The sequence below is a fragment of the Podarcis bocagei genome (genome assembly GCF_964188305.1).
Source record: "Podarcis bocagei genome assembly, chromosome: 7".
NCBI lineage: Eukaryota > Metazoa > Chordata > Lepidosauria > Squamata > Lacertidae > Podarcis > Podarcis bocagei.
The window spans coordinates 6,783,827-6,804,094 of NC_138132.1; the positions used below are offsets into that span (position 1 = coordinate 6,783,827).

The following is a 20,268-nucleotide window of genomic DNA, read 5'->3' on the forward strand; positions in this document are numbered from 1 at the left end:
TATACCTGAAGGAGCGTCTCCACCTCCATCGTTCTGCCCGGACACTGAGATCCAGCTCCGAGGGCCTTCTGGCGGTTCCCTCGCTGCGAGAAGTGAGGCTACAGGGAACCAGGCAGAGGGCCTTCTCAGTAGTGGCACCCGCCCTGTGGAACGCCCTCCCAGCAGATGTCAAGGCAATAAACTGTTGAATGCTTTCTTTACATGTAAAGGTTCATCATTGTTCCACCCGATGTGTGTGTCTTTAAGGGGCCAGAGCAAGGGCCAGAGCAAACTAACGAGACCCAGCTTTACAGCTGTGAAACATAGCAGGTGCTGCTGAGTTGTACTGATTAAACTGTGTCAGCAATTGGGTAGAGTATATAAGAAGCAGCACCTAGCTCTCCCATTACCCTGAGGGATGGGTTGGTGGTTGGGTCTGGTTTGTTTGTTAATATATTTAGTGTAAATGGAGTTTTTGTTTTTCTTATTAAAACCTTCTTTAAGTATTTTTTGAGTCCCTTTTTAATGCATGGTCTCCCCAGCAAGCTCTCTGCAGTGCTACCATACTGCAAATAGCCAACATAAACAACTACTTTACTTTTAAAAGACACCTGAAGGTGGCCCTGTTTAGGGAAGTTTTTAATGTCTGACGCTGTATTGTTTTTGACATTTGGTTGAGTGGCTAGGGAGACCCAGTCAGATGGGTGGAGTATAAATATTATTATTATTATTCTGCTTCCTTTACAGGGCATGATCACGCTTGTTCTGAACTGCATCGACCGCCTCAATGTGTACAGCACTGCCGCACACTTTGCTGAATACGCTGGCGAGGATGCCGCTGAGTCCTGGAAGGAGATTGTCAACCTGTTGTATGAGCTGCTCGGTATGAAGACCAAGGGCAGAGCTCTGAGATAAGAGCTACCTGGGCCCATGTTGATGTAGAACAGATCTGGAGCTTGCAGGGCACTCTCGCGTGGCTAGCGAAGTTTTGGGAAGGGGGGTCAGCATCGATTTCCAGTTCTGATTTGGTCTGGATTTGGTTGCAGATTTCGGAAGCAACCCTTCCTGGCCCCTGAATTTATGAGATCTGCAGCCCCTGAAGACTTTCTAAGAATGTGCATCCTTGTGTCCCATCTGCATTATACATTTTAATCAGTGCTATACCACTTTAAAAGGGACACGGGTGGCGCTGTGGGTTAAACCACAGAGCCTAGAGCTTGCCGATCAGAAGGTCGGCAGTTCGAATCCCCACAATGGGGTGAGCTCCCATTGTTCGGTCCCTGCTCCTGCCAACCCAGCAGTTCGAAAGCACGTCAAAGTGCAAGTAGATAAATAGGTACCACTCCAGCGGGAAGGTAAATGGTGTTTCGATGCGCTGCTTTGGTTTGCCAGAAGCGGCTTAGTCATGCTTGCCACATGACCCAGAAGCTGGACGCTGGCTCCCACGGCCAGTAAAGCGAGATTTGCACCACAACCCCAGAGTCGGCCACGACTGGACCTAATAGTCAGGGGTCCCTTTACCTTTACCTTTTATACCACTTTAAACAGTCATGCCTTGTTCCCAGAGAATCCTGGGAAGTGTGGTTTGCTAAGGGTGCCGAGTTGTTAGGAGATTATTCCCTTTACACTATTCCCCACTATTCCCTTTACAGATCTTCAGTTTCCAGAGTGGTTTAACGGTTCATCCCTTTTCTTAAGGAACCAGTCACTTAAGAAATGGGATGGACCATTAAACCACTCTGGAAACTGGCGCTCTGTAAGGGGAATAGTGGGGTGGTCTCCTAACAACTCTTGGCAGCCTAAAGAATCCCCTGTTCTCAGGATTCTCTGGGGCAAGGCATGACTATTTAAATTGATATAACCCTGATGGAAAGGTATCATACAGATGGGGAAGGTTTGCGTGTCACTTTTAAACCATAATTTAAAGTAAAAGGATTGTGAGTGAGTGAGTGAGAGAAGGCTACTCCATCCATCATATCTGCTTGTGGGCTTCTGGTTATCCATTGTGAGGACCCAATGCTGGACGAGATAATAGCCCTTTGGTCTGATCTCGCGGTTGCAAAATTAAATTGCCTGACAATAATGTTGTGGTGGTAACTAGCCGGATAGTAACATGCACGCCCTTTCCCTTGGTGTCCCTCCACGCAGCTTCACTGATCCGTGGGAACCGGGCCAACTGCGCCCTTTTCTCCAACAACCTGGACTGGCTGGTCAGCAAGTTGGATCGACTGGAGGCCTCCTCTGGTGAGCAGATGGGGTGGTCGGGGCTGCCCTATACTGTGATCTTCTTCAAGCCACCCGAGTACTATTGAAGTTTTGGACTACAATACCCATCATCCCCAGGCAGTTGGCAGGGATGATGGGAGTTGTAGTCCTAAACTTTTGTAATCCCAAACTGCAGGCTGAGGAAGGCTAGTATCTGTCTGTCTGTCTATCTATCTATCTATCTATCTATCTATCTATCTATCTAATCTATCTAATCTATCTATCTATCTATATCTATCTATCTATCTATCTCATCTATCTCATCTATCTATCTCATCTATCTATCTCATCTATCTATCTATCATCTATCTCATCTATCTATCTATCTATCTATCTATGTTAAAACAAAGAAATGGTTGGAGATGAAACATAACCCAGTGTTGAAAGCAATTTAGTCTTGTGTATAGCTATAGTTTCCCTAAAATTCCCCTAAAATTATGGGGAATCAACCATTATCCATTAGCTTGGGGGCCAGTGTGGTGTAATGGCCAGAGTGTTGGACTAGGACCTGGAGACCAAGATTCACATCCCCACTTGGCCATGAAGCTCCCTGGGTGACCTTTGAGGAGTCACTCACTCCCAGTCTAGCGTACCTTACAGGGTTGTTGTGGGGATAACGTGCATGTGCGCTCTCTCTCTCTCCCTCTCTCTTTGTCCCATCCTGGTCTTATCTGGCAGGCATCTTGGAGGTTTTATACTGCGTGCTCATTGAAAGCCCTGAAGTTCTGAACATCATCCAGGAGAACCACATCAAGTCCATCATTTCGCTCTTGGACAAACATGGGCGCAACCACAAAGTAAGTCGAGCCACACATGCGCCACTGACTCCTCTTCTCGCAGACAAGTGTCAGTTGGCAGAAAGCTTTTTTCTCTGCAACATGTTGGGCACAGGCCAGGGGAAGGGCACTGTCAGGAGTTCAGTAGGACCCTGGCAGAGACACATACCCGACTGGCATGTTCTCTCCCTCCTGGTCTTTCGTTCGGGAGCTTCAAAAGCTTTCTTCAGCCTGAACATCACAGCAACCGATGCCAACCGACACCGGCACACGTAGGGATCCGCGGAGTTTGCGCATCATGCGGAACAGACCTCAGCAACTCAGCATTTTGGCTAATCTACTTTATTTACATATAAACACACACGGAGCACTGCAACATGGTTCCCTTTCTCTCTGGCATCAGACAGCAAAGAGAAAAAGAACAAAGGACAATAGTCCCACTTCGTGGAATACAGGAACACAAACATCCTGTCTCCGTCACTTCCCACTCTATGGAGTCAAAACACACACTGTCATGTGATAGACAAAAAACCCATGACTGTAATCATAGATCAGGAATTCTAACAGGCGCATGTAGCACACTTGGATCGTGTCCAGTGTTAACTCCTATTCAGAGTAGACCCATTGAAATTGATGAGCCTGGCTCATTAATCTGGTTTTTTCCTTATCATCAATGTTAATTATTTGTTTGAATGTTTTAAGTAGTTGTTTTTAACTGTGGTGTTTTTGTTTTGCTGATAATTCCATTGTTTTAATTGTTTGTAAGCCACTTTGAGGGTTTTGATTTGTTTTTTACAATCAAGCAGTATGTAAGTTTTATGAAATAAATAAATTTTGGCGCCCCCTTGGCAGGTCCTGGATGTCCTCTGCTCTCTGTGTGTCTGCAATGGTGTGGCCGTCCGCTCTAACCAAAACCTCATCACTGAAAACTTGCTCCCGGGAAGGGACCTACTCTTGCAGACAAAGCTCATCAACTACGTCACCAGGTTGGTGCTTTCCCCGTTTTAATGTGGCATCACATATGTCCCAATTATTCTGGGGTGAGGTTTGGGTATCAGCACAGAATGCAAATTTGGAAACGTAACTAGACTTTCCTTTACGTTTCTAGTCCTTATCAGTTCCAAAGGTGTGCAGACAACGATTGCTGAAATATCAGGATGATATCCACTGTTAGCCATATTACAGAGTAAAAAGGGACCCCTGACCATTAGGTCCAGTCGTGGCCAACTCTGGGGTTGCGGCGCTCATCTCGCTTTATTGGCCGAGGGAGCCGGCGTACAGCTTCCGGGTCATGTGGCCAGCATGACTAAGCCGCTTCTGGCGAACCAGAGCTGCGCACGGAAACGTCGTTTACCTTCCCGCCGGAGTGGTACCTATTTATCTACTTGCACTTTGAACTGCTAGGTTGGCAGGAGCAGGGACCGAGCAATGGGAGCTCACCCCGTCGTGGGGATTCAAACCGCCGGCCTTCTGATCAGCAAGTCCTAGGCTCTGTGGTTTAACCCATCGCCACGCACGTCCCTATTATGGAGTAGACCCACTGAAATCAGTGTACTTAAGTAAATCAAGGCCAATGATTTCAGGGGACCTGTTTTGAGTTTTGGGTCAGTTTGACATCGCCCTCAGAAGCTAGAGGGGCGGTGGAATAAGATTTCCCAAGATGCGGGGGCAGCAGAGCTTCAGATCCCTTGCCCTTGTGCATAATCTGTCTTGGACACTATAGCAAATGTTTCATAATAAATGGTGCATATAAGAGAAATTGTGTAACTTCAGCCAGTTTGTTATAGCAGGATCAAGCTTCCCTTGGCAGAGAATCTGCCTTACGGAACTTTAATTTTTAGTTTAACGTAACCTAGGATCTAAGAAACACGGATGACGCTGTGGTCTAAACCACAGAGCCGATCAGAAGGTCGGTGGTTCAAATCCCCGCGACGGAGTGAGCTCCCGTTGTTCGGTCCCAGCTCTTGCACACCTACCAGTTCTAAAGCACGTCAAAGCGCAAGTAGATAAATAGGTACTGCTGCGGCGGGAAGGTAAACGACGTTTCCGTGCGCTGCTCTGGTTCGCCAGAAGCGGCTTAGTCATGCTGGCCACATGGCCCGGAAGCTGTCTGAGGACAAATAGAGCCTATAGAGCGAGATGAGTGTGCAACCCCAGAGTCGTCCATGACTGGACCTAATGGTCAGGGGTCCCTTTACCTTTACCCTTAACCTAGGATCTTGGAATTCAACTGGGATCAAAGAATTTAAACTCGGAGGAAGGCCATCAGAGAGACCCCCCCAAATCACCATCATGACCTTTGGTTTTCTCTTCCCTTTGGGTCTGGGTGGTCTTCCCTTCTTCTCCCTCCTTTCTTCACCCTCCCTCCTCATTCCCTTGCTCTTCCTCCCTCTTAAACAGCATGCGCCCCAACATCTTCCTGGGCACGCACGATGGCTCCACCCAGTACAAGAAGTGGTACTACGAGATGATCGTGGATTACGTGGAACCCTTCGTGACCTCTCAGGCCACCCATTTGCGGGTGGGCTGGGCCATGGCAGAAGGATACAGCCCTTACCCCGGAGGCGGGGAAGGTTGGGGAGGCAACGGCGTCGGGGACGACCTCTACTCCTTTGGCTTCGACGGCCTGCATCTGTGGTCAGGTAGGGCACCTGCGTGGGGCGGTTCACACACCTTGCACACGCCATTCAGGCTTCAGATGTCAAGGAAATAAACAACTACCTGGTATTTAGAAGACAAATAGAGGCAGTCCATACTGGGGAAGTTTTTAATGTTTGATGCTTTTACTGTGGTTTTATAATTGTTGGAAGCTGCCCAGTGGTGCTGCAGCAACCCAGTTAGATGGGAGGTATGGAAATAAATTGTTGTTGTTGTTGTTTTGGCATCTAAGGCAGAGTTTCCTAAACTTGGGTCTCCAGCTGTTTTTGATCTACAATTCCCATCTTTCTTGATCACTGGTCCTGCTAGCTAGGGATCATGGGAGTTGTAGTTCAAAAACAGCTGGAGACCCAAGTCTGGGAAACCCTGATCTAAGGCAACGGGAGGAAATGTTTTTGCTGTTATTTATTACTACAGTGGTACCTTGGGTTACATACGCTTCAGGTTACATATGCTTCAGGTTACATATGCTTCAGGTTACACACTCCGCTAACCCAGAAATAGTGCTTCAAGTTAAGAACTTTGCTTCAGGATGAGAACAGAAATCGGGCTCTGGTGGCGTGGCGGCAGCAGCAGCAGCAGGAGGCCCCATTAGCTAAAGTGGTGCTTCAGGTTAAGAACAGTTTCAGGTTAAGTACGGACCTCCAGAACAAATTAAGTACTTAACCAGAGGTACCACTGTATAACTATTATTATATTTGTCACCTGCCCTTCACCAGCAGGTCCCACGGCAAATCACAACGATATAAAATATAAAACAGTTAAAATGGAGTACAGTCACAAGAATAGTGTGGATCCTGAGAACAGATGTCTCAGGTGTAAACGGCCAGGATAAAGAGGTGTGTCTTTGGCATTTGCCGAAAGCTGTACAGCAGACATGCCACTTGTGCCTCTGTGGGGAGTTCCACAACTTAGGGGCTGCCACAGAGAAGGCCGTGTCCCTAGGCTATACCCCCTAAAACTCTGAGGGAGGTGGAACTACCAAACAGGTTCCCTCTGCTGGTCTTAACACCCGGGAGGGTTTATAGGGGAGGAGGTGGTCTGCCAGATGTCATTACTATTGTCAAGATGGGCTTCTAAGTATGGTTTGCAAGTATAAAAGCCGAGCAATTAAAATATAAACACCCATAATTAAAACACACGGTTATAATTAGCGGCAAAGCAGTCCCATTAAAATGCTGAAATATAAACACCCATAATTAAAATATGCAAGAAAACAATCCCATTAAGGCAACACAGTAATTGAAAGAGGGAGGCTTGAGAGGAAAGAGGGAAGGAATTAGGTGTGCTTTAAAGAACTAGAAAGGGCCTTTTAAATTTCAGCAGGGAGCTTATGTATTATCTAGAAAATCTAATAAATACAGTGGTGCCTCGCAAGACGAAATTAATTCGTTCCGCAAGTCTCTTCGTCTTGCGAGTTTTTCGTCTTGCGATGCACGGTTTCCCATAGGAATGCATTGAAAATCAATTAATGCGTTCCTAGGGAAACCGCCTTCAGACCAGGTCCGGAGACAGTCTGTCCCCGGACCTCTTCTGAAGGCTGGGGGGGGGGGACAAGGGCTTTTCTTCCCACCCCCAGCATTTTAAAAAAACCCCGGGACAGCGGAGGACTTCTCCGCTGTCCGGGGCGATTTAAAAGCCCCTGGGAAGGCAGGCAGGGGGGACAAAGACTTTCGCCCCCCGCCCGCCTTCAGAAGGTGTTCCCGCCCCCCCGCCCCGCTTTGGAGCAGCGTTCCGAAGCGGGGTGGCTGGGGCAGGTGTTCCCGCCCCCCCGCCCGGCTTCGCAGCAGCGCTCCGGAGCCCGACGGCTGGGGCAGGTGTTCCCGCCCCCCCGCCCCGCTTCGGAGCAGCGTTCCGAAGCGGGGTGGCTGGGGCAGGTGTTCCCGCCCCCCCGCCCGGCTTCGCAGCAGCGCTCCGGAGCCCGGCGGCTGGGGCAGGTGTTCCCGCCCCCCCGCCCGAGCGCTTCTAAATGCGCTGCGCTTCCCTGCTGTCCCAGAGATTTCCCTATGGGCTTTCGTCTTGCGAAGCAAGCCCATAGGGAAATTCGTTTTGCGAAGCGCCTCCAAAACGGAAAACCCTTTCGTCTAGCGGGTTTTCCGTCTTGCGAGGCGTTCGTCTTGCGGGGTACCACTGTATTACCAAACATTACAACAACAAAAAGCAAATGAGAACACGTTTAATGCAGTCACCAAAATAATTGAAAAATACACACACATAACACAGAACAAATCTAAGCAGACAACCCCCACCTATTCCACATCGCCCCATCTGCTCAAGTAACCAATAACAATTAATAATTATATCACTGAGTAATGCCATTACCAATAATAACATTCAACTAACCCATAATCCTGGCCAGAAATATAGATCCACTGATCTTAAATGTTTTAAAAATAGGTTCAGAAGACACACAGCCCTGTTTGCATGGACTCTGGGTGTTTGCATGCACCGAGGTCTATTCACCTCTCTCCACCTGGTCCATTTTTTAATCCTGGATGGTGCAGTGGTTAGAGTGCCATACTAGGACCTGAGCGACCGGGGTTCAAACCGCCACTCGGCCGTGGAGATCCCTGGATGACCTTGGTCCATCCAGCACCCTCTCTCACCCTAAGCTACCTCACAAGGTTGTTGCGAGATTGAAAAATGGTGAGAAGGACGACGTGTGCCATCATGAGCTCCTTGGAGGAAGGTGGGATATAAGCGCAATAAAGAATCTCTTGCATTGCAGCACTCGTAAGTTGGTGGCGGCAAATGAATAGCAAGGGTGCAGATGTTTGCCAAGGAAAGGACAAGCTTCTGTGGTTTGTCTTAGGAGCAATGTTACACAGCCAAGAGGGGTAAAATGTAGCAGGAGGATACTAGTCCTCATTAATTCCACTGAATCCATGGGGTTCAACGTGAAGAGGAGTCTTGGGCTGAAGGCTTGTTGTTGACATGCAGAGGGGCCTGGAGGCCAGCTGGCAAGTCCAGCTCGTATGTCTCCTTCCATCGGCCCGTGCTCCGACATAAATCAGCGACCCGGACTTCAAAAGCCAGGGCACACAATTAGCAGAATGTACTGCACACACAGAAGTAGGCGTGAGGCGTATGAAGTCATGCTTACAGCTACAGATTTATTAAACATAAATCAGAACAAAGAAACATGTCGTCTCTCTCTCTCATGTCGTCTCGGAGAAAATAGCAAAAGCTATACACAAATGGAAGTTCCCAGCAAGCTGTGCTGGAACATAGCTGTCAACTGTCCTTTATTTGGCGAGAAAGTCCCTTATCCCAGCACTGTGTCCCAATGCTGTCCCTTATTGATGATGTCCCTTAAATTTCCCGGGTTTCAAAGGAAGCAGCTCCTCTCCCTCCCTCCCTGCCTGGAAGGAGGGAGGCTCCAACTGTGTTGCTTGGCTGCGTTGCTCACCCAATAAGGAGTCTAAGAACGACTGGGGGGCGGACTTGCATGCCTTGTGCTGATCAAATCGGCCACGTTGCCTGGGGACTCGCCTTTGCTCAGCGCTTCCCAGCGGAGAGGTGACGGTGGTTTTCCTTGCTGCATCCCCTTTGCCGGGTTGCTGCGCTGTGGGAACCACCGCTTGAGGCTTCCTTTGGCTGCTGGCTGGGCTTTCTGCCTTTGGCTCGGAGGGGCTGAGAAGTTGAACATACCTGTGCTCTGAAAATCCCTTATATTGGCTGCTGATCCCTTATTTCCGAGGCTGCTGGTCCCTTATTTTCAAATCTGTAAGTTGACAGCTATGTGCTGGAATGTAAACAGACATGTGACACGCAACAATCTCATGCCTGTTCCTTAAGGTGGAATGGAAATGTCAACATCGCCTGCATGTTATGAATTCATTGTATGTTGTCCTGTATGATCTAGTTCAGATTCCTACGGTTCTATGATTCCTCTCTCCTCGGCATAGGCCGCGTGGCTCGGCCCGTGACCTCCCCCGGCCAGCACACCTTGGGGGCGGACGACGTGGTGAGCTGCTGCCTCGATCTGAGCGTGCCCAGCATCTCCTTCCGCATCAATGGCTTCCCCGTCCAGGGCATGTTTGAGAACTTCAACCTGGACGGCCTCTTCTTCCCCGTGGTCAGCTTCTCTGCTGGCATCAAGTAAGCTCAAAGCACGGAGATGAGGCTCAGGCCCCAGACCTGTGCTCACCTACTAAAGAAGAGGAATAATCCCCATTGAGTCAACGTTCTGTTAGGAGGAGAATTCATTTTAGGGCCTGTCCGCACCTTGCCTTGATGCTTGTTGCAAACCCTGCGTGCCTCCCTTTTAATTTCCCCCTCATCTCTGTGGCGTTCTTCTCCAACTCCTGTCATCTCATGATTTCTCCTCCCTGAATCTGAAGGTTCCCCATGCTTTGAAAATCCAGATAGGAGAGCCATCTTGCTTTAGATCTAGAGAGGAGAAAATTTGGGGGTAGCAGGAGCTGGAGGAGCGAGTGTTTGGACGGGCCCCTAGTTATTGTAGCAGATTGTAGTTAAAGGTAAAGGGACCCCTGACCATTAGGTCCAGTCGTGACCGACTCTGGGGTTGCAGCACTCATCTTGCTTTATTGGCTGAGGGAGCCGGCGTACAGCTTCCGGGTCATGTGGGCAGCATGACTAAGCCGCTTCTGACGAACCAGAGCAGCGCATGGAAACGTCGTTTACCTTCCCGCCGGAGTGGTACCTATTTATCTACTTGCACTTTGACGTGCTTTCGAACTGCTAGGTTGGCAGGAGCAGGGACCGAGCAACGGGTGCTCACCCTGTCGCGAGGATTTGAACTACGACCTTCTGATTGGCAAGTCCTAGGCTTTGTGGTTTAACCCACAGCGCCACCCGCGTCCCTTAGATTGCAGTTAGTACTGTCTATATTGCTACTTCATATTCTCTTTAGAATATAATTTGAAGAGAAAAGCCATAAACGCAACAGCTAAGGAAACCACCAGGAGCAGTAACATCTTCCCCTTGCTCTACCGAATTGTTGCCCCTGGCCCCCTCCACCACTCGCATGCGGCCCCTGGAAAGTTGTTTTGTCAAAGAGCCCATCACGGCCGCCATTCAGAAAACTGGAGTGAGGCTCTGAGCCAATCAAGGCCTGCGAGAATGGGGGCGGGACAGCAGGGGCGGGGTTCTGTTGTTCAGCCCATAGGCGGGACAATGCTAATATTTCTAGCCTGCTTTTCCACCCAAAGACCTTTAAACAGTAGGTTCTTTCCTTAAGGGAATTACATTCCAACTAAAGAAGAATGGCTGGGTAAATTATGCAAATAATTGGAATTAGCAAAGCTGACTGATTTGATAAGACAAAAACCAAAAAATATAATCCAGAAACGATGGAAATGTTTAAATGATTATTTATGTAGACAAGGATTAAATGTAAGGTACTGGTTGTGTTTAGAATAGATTTATGAAAGATTTAGAAAACTTATTGATTAGAATATTTGTATGAGATTGTATGGGGAAAATATGGAATAACAGATACAAATTTGCTTAAAATGTATATAGGAAGTGCAGTGTAAGTGATGGAAGTCAATCAATGAAATTTTATTTTTGAGATATTTGTAGAATAAATTTGGAAGAAATTCTTCCAATTTTTCTTTTTCTTCCAATTTCTCTTCTTATTTTTTCTTTTTCTTTTCTTCCTTTTTTGTTTTTTGTTCTTTTTTATATATGTGTGCTTATCTGAAAAATATACATATGTATGTATTTGTATGTATTTTGCTTGTAATTTGTAATAATTATGTTAAATAAAATTTAATAATAATAAAAATTAATTTTTTTAATAAAAAAATTAACAGTAGGTTCTTTCCTAAAGGGGGACGGTGTCCAACTCTTTCTCTCTTTTGCCCCCCCCCCACCAGGGTGAGGTTCCTACTGGGGGGACGCCATGGGGACTTCAAGTTCCTGCCCCCACCGGGCTACGCCCCCTGCTATGAGGCCCTCCTGCCACGTGACAAGATGCGCGTGGAGCCCATCAAGGAGTATAAACACGACTTCAACGGGTTCCGGAACCTTCTGGGGCCCACACAATCCTTGTCCCACACTTCCTTCACGCCATACCCCGTGGATACCATCCAGGTAAAGAGGTGGTGGGGTCAGGTTGAAATTGACCAGCCCAAAAGCTGAGGGATTTCTGGGGCAAGCAGTTGCCAGGTTTGTGAAAGGCTGGGCTATATAGGTAGTTAAAAAGTAAAGGTAAAGGGACCCCTGACCATTAGGTCCAGTTGTGGACAACTCTGGGGTTGCGGCGCTCATCTCTCTTTATTGGCCGAGGGAGCCAGCGTACAGCTTCCGGGTCATGTGGCCAGCATGACTAAGCCGCTTCTGACGAACCAGAGAGCGCACAGAAATGATGTTTACCTTTCCACCGGAGTGGTACTTATTTACCTACTTGCACTTCGTGCTTTCGAACTGCTAGGTTGGCAGGAGCAGGGACCGAGCAATGGGAGCTCACCCCGTCGCGGGGATTCAAACCGCCGACCTTCTGATCGGCAAGCCCTAGGCTCTGTGGTTTAACCCACAGCACCACCCGCGTCCCTTTATATAGGTAGTTGTTGTTGTTTAGTCATTTAGTCGTGTCCGACTCTTCGTGACTCCCTGGACCAGAGCACGCCAGGCACTCCTGTCTTCCACTGCCTCCCGCAGTTTGGTCAAACTCATGCTGGTAGCTTCAAGAACACTGTCCCACCATCTCGTCCTCTGTCGTCCCCTTCTCCTTGTGACCTCCATCTTTCCCAACATCAGGGTCTTTTCCAGGGAGTCTTCTCTTCTCATGAGTTGGCCAAAGTCTTGGAGCCTCAGCTTCAGGATCTGTCCTTCCAGTGAGCACTCAGGGCTGATTTCCTTCAGAATGGAGAGGTTTGGTCTTCTTGCAGTCCATGGGACTCTCAAGAGTCTCCTCCAGCACCATAATTCAAAAGCATCCATTCTTCGGCAATCAGCCTTCTTTATGGTCCAGCTCTCACTTCCATACATCACTACTGGGAAAATATAGTTAGTTAGGAATCTTTTATTCCAGTCACACCTGTGCCTCATCTCCCTGCAACTTTCCTCTTCCCCTTCTCTGCAGATTGTACTGCCCCCCCATCTTGAGCGGATTCGGGAGAAACTGGCAGAGAACATCCATGAACTTTGGGCTTTGACTCGCATCGAGCAAGGGTGGACTTATGGCCCCGTGAGTGTTCGGTGCCCACCGAAGGGACTCCTGTTCCCCACCCCCCAATTAATATATAGGTTGGGAAGGGGCCGTTTCCTTCTCCCCCAACTCACCTAAAACAAGCTTGAGTTTGGCCTCTGAACCTTTAGTCGTGGCAAGTGTGGGAGGACTCGGACAGGGGTACTTGAATTACAACCCGTGACTCTGCCACTTTTTCAGATCCGGGATGACAACAAGCGCTTGCACCCGTGTTTGCTGGATTTCCACAGCCTGCCCGAGCCAGAACGCAATTACAACCTGCAGATGTCGGGAGAGACACTCAAGTGAGTTGGTGATGGAAAGTCCTAAGTGGAGAAGCAAGCTCAATTTAAGTGGGTCAGCTTTTGGGGGTGGGGTGGGGGGTAGGTATCCATTCTACATGTGTAGGTCAAGGGGCAGGGTAAGACGGCAGGCCAGGGTTCAGCAAACGTTTTCAGCAGGGGGGCCGGTCCACTGTCCCGCAGACCTTGTGGGGGGCTGGACTATATTTTTTGGGGGGGAAATTGAACTAATTCCTGTGCCCCACAACTAACCCAGAGATGCATTTTAAATAAAAGGACACATTCTACTACAGTGGTACCTCGGGTTACAGACACTTCAGGTTACAGACGCTTCAGGTTACAGACTCCGCTAACCCAGAAATAGTACCTCAGGTCAAGAACTTTTCTTCAGGATGAGAACAGAAATCGTGCTCCGGCGGTGCAGCGGCAACGGGAGGCCCCATTAGCTAAAGTGGTCTTGAGGTTAAGAACTTTGTTTCAGGATAAGAACAGAAATCAGGCTCCGGTGGCGTGGCAGCAGCAGGAGGCCCCATTAGCTAAAGTGGTGCTTCAGGTTAAGAACAGTTTCAGGTTAAGCACGGACCTCCGGAACGAATTGAGTTCTTAACCCGAGGTACCACTGTATATAAAAACACCAGGCAGCCCACAAATAACCCAGAGATGCATTTTAAATTAAATCACACATTCTACTCATGTAAAAACACGCTGATTCTTGGACCGTCCACAGGCCAGATTTAGAAGGCTATTGGGCTGGATCCGGCCCCCGGGCCTTAGTTTGCCTACCCATGCGGTTGGCAATGGAAAAAAGGTCCTGGCTGTTTCAGAATCCAGAAAAGGAAACAGAGAGGAACTGAGAAAAACACAAGAGAATACGTCTCAAAGCAGAGGTGGGAAGCCTGTTCTCTGTAGAAGGTTGCAGTCCCTTGGGTTACAAAAATGTGTGCATCAGAGCGTGCGTAAAAACAAAGGTGTTGGTGAAAATAACATACAAGACTGCATTTCATTATGGGGAAATGGCTTGCAAAAATGTGCGCCTTAGTCAAGACTGCATATAACAGCGTGTTTATCAGGTGAAATTTACACTGGAGTGCTGATGAATTTTCATGACAGTGGTTTTTTAAAAGAAAAGAAATGGCAATGTGGGGAATGGAATTTAAGACTGGGAAAATGAGAAACTGAGAGAACAAAAGCTGACAGATCATTCTGTCCCTATCACGAACCCAGCTTTCTATACACACACACACACATACCAGCTTCGTATTTGACAGATGGTACTGCCGGTAAATTGAACTCTGATTCAGTAGACTCTCCCCCTTTGAATTCCCCTTGAAACTGCAAATCAGCCGTCACTGATTCACGTTGCTGACGAGATGAGTGGTGGAAAGGAATGTGGTCCATAAGGACACAGCACAGTTTATTGAACCCTTGCTCTGTCCCCCGCAGGACCTTGCTTGCTCTGGGCTGCCATGTAGGGATGGCAGATGAGAAGGCTGAAGAGAACCTCAAGAAGACAAAGCTTCCCAAAACGTAGGTGGGCTGGTCGCTGCCTCCAGGCAGAGGCCAAAGTGTAGCTCTGAATGTGTGTGTGTGTGTGTGTTGGTTTGCTGGCAAGGTTACCTTCAGTCGCCCCTCTGACATTTGAAAGGGTCTGTAGCTCAGTGATGCACATGCTCTGCTTACATAAGAGAAGAAGAAGAATAGAATCCTAGAGTTGGAAGAGACCACAAGGGCCATCGAGTCCAACCCCCTGCCAAGCAGGAAACACCATCAGAGCACTCCTGACATATGGTTGTCAAGCCTCTGCTTAAAGACCTCCAAAGTAGGAGACTCCACCACACTCCTTGGCAGCAAATTCCACTGTCAAACAGCTCTTACTGTCAGGAAGTTCTTCCTAATGTTTAGGTGGAATCTTCTTTCTTGTAGTTTGGATCCATTGCTCCGTGTCCGCTTCTCTGGAGCAGCAGAAAACAACCTTTCTCCCTCCTCTATGTGACATCCTTTTATATATTTGAACATGGCTATCATATCACCCCTTAACCTCCTCTTCTCCAGGCTGAATATTATCATTTGTACCCCGCCCATCTGACTGGAGATGACCCTGCTGGATTGGGGCCAGTCACCCATTTAGTTTAGCAGCCTGTTCCCACAGTGGCCCATGGGAAGCCCTCTTGTGATTCCCAGAAACTTGTACAGGTGAAACTCGAAAAATTAGAATATCGTGGAAAAATTCATTTATTTCAGTTATTCAACTTAAAAGGTGAAACTAATATATGAGATAGACTCACGACATGCAAAGCGAGATATGTCAAGCCTTGATCTGTTATAATTGTGATGATCATGGCCTACAGCTGATGAAAACCCCAAATTAACAATCTCAGAAAATTAGAACATTAAATGAAATCAGCAAAACAAGGATTGCAAATAGAGCAATATTGGACCCCTGAGAAGTAGAAGTGTATCTCGCTTTGCATGTCATGAGTCTATCTCAGAGGTCGGCAACCCGCGGCTCCGGAGCCGCATGCGGCTCTTGTACACCTTTGCCGCGGCTCCGCAGATCCTCGGGGACCCTGAGCAGAAAAGCAGAAGCGCCAGAAAGAGGAGGGGGATGGAGCTAGGCAGCCGAGCCGGGCAAAGCAAGGCAGCGGCGGCAGCGGAGCTCAAGAGGCGGCGGCTGCTGGGATGGAGGAGGAGGCGGCGGCGGCCAGAGAAGGGCTGCTGCTGCTGCTTCTGCCGCCGGAGGGAAGTTCTGCCAGGCGGCTTATAGCTTTCCCTGCCCACCCAGGCCACGCTCTCCTCAGCCCCGCGCGCGAGGCACCTGAGGCGAGGGGGAGAGAGAGAGCGCGCTCGAGATGGCGGGGCGGTATGTGTGTGTGTGTGTGTGTGTGTGTGTGTGAGAGAGAGAGAGAGAGAGAGAGAGAGGGGGGGGGTGGCGGTGGTGCTTCGGGATCCTTTTCCGTGCCTTGCTTCTGAGTGGCTGCCGAGTTGAGGGAGAGCACCTGAGGTGAACCACAAAATGGGCCCGCCCTCCCTGTCAGGGAGGAAGGGGTGAATAACGTCAGTGACGAGGAGGGGGTCCAGAGGTAGCCAGCAGGAGAGGCGGGGGAGCACGAGAGCAATTGCAGAGGGAGGGGGGCTGTTAGGCACCAAAATCCTGCATGCGGTATTTCCCCCGTTCTCTTGTGCCTATGCAATTCCTGCCCTTCTCCCTTCCCCCTCAAGATTTGCTGCAGAGACAAGCAAATGAAGAAGGGAAGAGTATTAGCTGGCATGTCCCCGGATCCCATGGAAAGCACTACAGATTCCTTTGCTTATTTTAAGTTGGCTTCAAACCTGTAATTGTGCAGGTGTATGTATGTATACATATACACATATAAATATTCATATCTCTTCCCTCTCACCTTCCTTTCACCCAGTTTCTCTGGCACTGGTTTATAAATGCTGCTATGTAGAAATGATGATAAAGTTGCACCAGCAGAAGGAATGGATATGTGCTGTTGGTAAAAAGAGAGGGAGTTGAACTGCAGGGAGGGACAGACACTTTTCTATGTATTAATTTGTATAATGCCCTCTATGCACATGGTGCTTTGCAAAAAATGGATATGAGAGGTACCATACCCCTCTTTGCTATCTGAAATAGACTCAGGGAAAAGAGAGAGAATGGGGGAAGGGGAAGAATGTGTGGTTATTTACATTTGGCTTGTTTTGCGGCTCCCAGTTTTTTTTCTCCCTTCGGAAACGGGTCCAAGTGGCTCTTTTTGTCTTAAAGGTTGCAGACCCCTGGTCTATCTCATATATTAGTTTCACCTTTTAAGTTGAATTACTGAAATAAATGAACTTTTCCACGATATTCTAATTTTTTGAGTTTCTCCTGTATTCAGACATTGCTGCTTCCAACAGTTAGCCATTGTGCCTAAATGCCACTTGCCCTCTGTGAATTTATCCAATCGTTTTTTAAAACCACCAAGCTTAGTGGCCACCACCCCATCTTTAGAGGGTCAAGTTATGTACAGTTTCAATCCCTAGCACCCCCTGTTAAAAATTGCTAAGAGACTTCTTCCCAGTACTCTGTAGTTGCCTTTTATCGGCATAAGTTTAAACAATACAAAGTCATCCAGGTACAGTGGTGCCTCGCAAGACGAAAAGAATCCGTTCTGTGATTCTCTTCGTCTAGCGGTTTTTTTCATCTTGCGAAGCAAGCCCATTGACGGATTAGAGGATTAGCGCTATTAGCGGCTTTTAGCGACTTATCTGCTGATCGGATCAGCTGATAAGCGGCTTAGCAGCTTAGAAAAAGGGGGGGAGGGGGAAAAAACCAGCAGGAACTCGCAAGACATTTTCGTCTTGGGAAGCAAGCCCATAGGAGATTCGTTTTGCGAAGCACCTGCAAAACGGAAAACTCTTTCGTCTAGCGAGTTTTCCGTCTTGCGAGGCATTCGTCTTGCGGGGCACCACTGTACATTAATAATCCAAACACATAAAATATATGAAAGACTAGTTCTTGGTGCTACCTGATACCTACAGACAGAGTCTGTTCTGCCTTAAGAGCGTTACAAAATGCAGACTTGCGGCTTTTGCCAGCTGCCCATCCCTTGGATCTGTTTACCATCCAAGCTGATGAAGAACACAAACGTGCAAAGAACTGGCTTTGGTGGGAGTGCTTGGTGCAGAATTATGAATTGCAGCCCTGGCTATGCAATGTTGGCTTACCATTTTGAGACGGGACGGTTGATTTTCTGGCCTGTTTTCCCACCGAGCCGATACAGAATTGTTTATTTGTCCGGATGGGCAAATGAGCTGGTGAAGACGAGGGGAATGCTGTCCCAAATAGCTCCGTGGCTGTGAATAGGTGGAAAGAAAGGCTTTGGGGGGCGTTCGCCTTGCTCTAAAGCCCTGCTTTGATCCTCTTGACAGGTACATGATGTCAAATGGCTACAAACCAGCGCCGCTGGATCTCAACCACATCAAGTTAACTCCGGCCCAGAACACCCTGGTGGACAAACTGGCAGAGAATGGACATAATGTCTGGGCAAGAGATCGCGTCCAGCAGGGCTGGACCTACAGTGTTGTTCAGGTATGGTATACCAGTTGGCATGAGAGCGATGCTTAGCAAAGGCTGCAACCCAGAACCTGGCAGGGTTCTAGGTGACAGGGGAGGAAGGAAAGCTTAAAGTCAAACCAGAGGTAGCCAACTCCCATCTCTTGCAGGGGCTCAATTAGTGCCAGCGCCTTCTGTCAAGAGCTTGGGTGCAACCTTCGACGCCTCCCTTTCCATGGAGGCGCAGGTTGCAGCCACAGCAAAGGTGGCATTTTTCCATCTCCACCATATTAAGCAGTTGGTCCCTTACCTTTCTCGCCCTGATCTGGCCACAGTGATTCATGCGACAGTCACCTCCAGGCTTGATTATTGTAACTCGCTCTATGCAGGGCTGCCCTTGAAGCTGACCCAGAAACTCCAGCGGGTACAGAATGCCGCGGAGAAGCTCCTTACGGGGTCCTTGCCGTGGGATCACATTCATTCAGTGCTTTACCAGCTGCACTGGCTCCCGGTGGAGTACAGGGTCAGGTTTAAGGTGCTGGTTTTGACCTTTAAAGCCCTATGTGGCCTAGGACCCACATACCTGCAGGACCGCCTCTCCTGGTATGCCCCGCGGAGGACCTTAAGGTCCACAAATGAAAACATTTTGGAGGTCCCAAGTCGCAAGGTGGTTAGGTTGGTCTCAACTAGGGCCAGGACCTTTTCAGTACTGGCCCCGACTTGGTGGAACGCTCTGTCACAAGAGACCAGGGCCCTGCGGGACTTGACATGTTTCCGCAGGGCCTGCAAGACAGAGCTGTTCCGCCTGGCCTTTGGCTTGGACTCAGTCTGACCCTTATGTTTCCCTCCCCTTATGGTTTTGATCTATGGGCTATTATTAAAACGAGGCTGCATTTTAAATTGTATTTTTAACCTGTATTTTAAATTGGTTTCCCCCCCCCCTCCCCTATTATTTTTTTATTGTAATTTTGCTGGTGTTAGCCGCCCTGAGCCCGGCTCTGGCCGGGGAGGGCAGGGTATAAATTTAAAAAAAGAAAAGAAAGAAAAATGTAATGGCCATTGTGTCACAGGAGTCAGATGTTCTGACTTAAGACAGAAAGAGAAGCTGTGAGCCAGGATTCCTGAGTCCTGTTCTGCTCCTTCCACCTTTCTAGTCAGGCGTACTTTGTTCAACATAAAGGATACCTGTGTTTATGTTGTGTGGCGTATACCAGGGATGGAGAACCTTCTTGGCTCAGTGGGCCAGATGGTTTTCTCCACCCATCCAACTTTCCTGCCTGTCCTCTGATGTCATGATGACGTCAGGTGACTAATAGGGGTGCGATCCAGTCCACCCATCAAAGCTAAGCTGTGGGCTGGGAGAGGGATCTGCTTCGACAGCACGTTCCCTGCACCGGTGAAGCAGCACCCGGCAGGATTGATCCCTCCCTTCACCCACCCATCAGTTGACATCACCTGTGGATGCCAGCTAATGGACAGGTGGGTGTGGTTTTCATAGCTGTCAAATGTCCCTTATTTGAAGGGACAGTCCCTTATTCCAGCACCATGTCCTGCTGCTGTCCCTTATTGATGGATGTCCCTTAAATGATGTCCCTTAAATTTCAAAGGAAGCAGCTCCTCTCCCTCCCTGCCGGCCAGGGAGGAGGGAGGCTCCAACTGTGTTGCTTGGCTGTGTTGCTCACCCACTAAGAAGTCTAAGAACAACTGGGGGGTGGAGCTTGCATGCCTTGTGTGTGGCTAGTTAATGCAAGCTGAGGGGTTTTTTGAATGCTGGACGCCATTTTGTTGCACGTGCTGCTGCAAACTTTGCAGTGCAAAGCCAGGCCGGGGAGCCATCTTAAGTTGAGGTTGCATAGGCCTTGTGGTGCATGTGATTCAGATTCTATTCAGTTGAACCTCTGGTTACAAAGTTGGTTGGACAGTGTTCTCGAAGCTACCAGCATGAGTTTGACCAGACTGCAGGAGGACAGGAAGACTGGAGTGCCTGGAACAGGTGAGGCTGCAGGTCCCTTATTTTTGCTGCTGTTCCCTTATTTTCAAGGCTGCTGGTCCCTTATTTTCAAATCTGTAAGTTGACAGCTATGGGTTTTGGGAAAC

General features: G+C 48.6%; 1 protein-coding gene across 9 annotated transcripts in view; it reads left to right on the plus strand.

Annotated features, from left to right (window-relative positions):
- The window catches only part of RYR1 (ryanodine receptor 1), a 208,782-nt gene that overhangs the window by 59,062 nt on the left and 129,452 nt on the right, over positions 1 to 20,268 (plus strand). For all 9 annotated transcript variants that reach the window (XM_081200102.1, XM_081200099.1, XM_081200103.1 and 6 more), the window contains exons 14-24: positions 727 to 862; positions 2,128 to 2,223; positions 2,923 to 3,041; positions 3,873 to 4,006; positions 5,421 to 5,662; positions 9,587 to 9,779; positions 11,522 to 11,738; positions 12,730 to 12,834; positions 13,036 to 13,139; positions 14,580 to 14,663; positions 18,048 to 18,207. In XM_081200102.1, the coding sequence (XP_081056228.1) occupies positions 727 to 862; positions 2,128 to 2,223; positions 2,923 to 3,041; positions 3,873 to 4,006; positions 5,421 to 5,662; positions 9,587 to 9,779; positions 11,522 to 11,738; positions 12,730 to 12,834; positions 13,036 to 13,139; positions 14,580 to 14,663; positions 18,048 to 18,207 (1,590 nt within the window). The remainder of the gene's footprint in view (positions 1 to 726; positions 863 to 2,127; positions 2,224 to 2,922; positions 3,042 to 3,872; positions 4,007 to 5,420; positions 5,663 to 9,586; positions 9,780 to 11,521; positions 11,739 to 12,729; positions 12,835 to 13,035; positions 13,140 to 14,579; positions 14,664 to 18,047; positions 18,208 to 20,268) is intronic.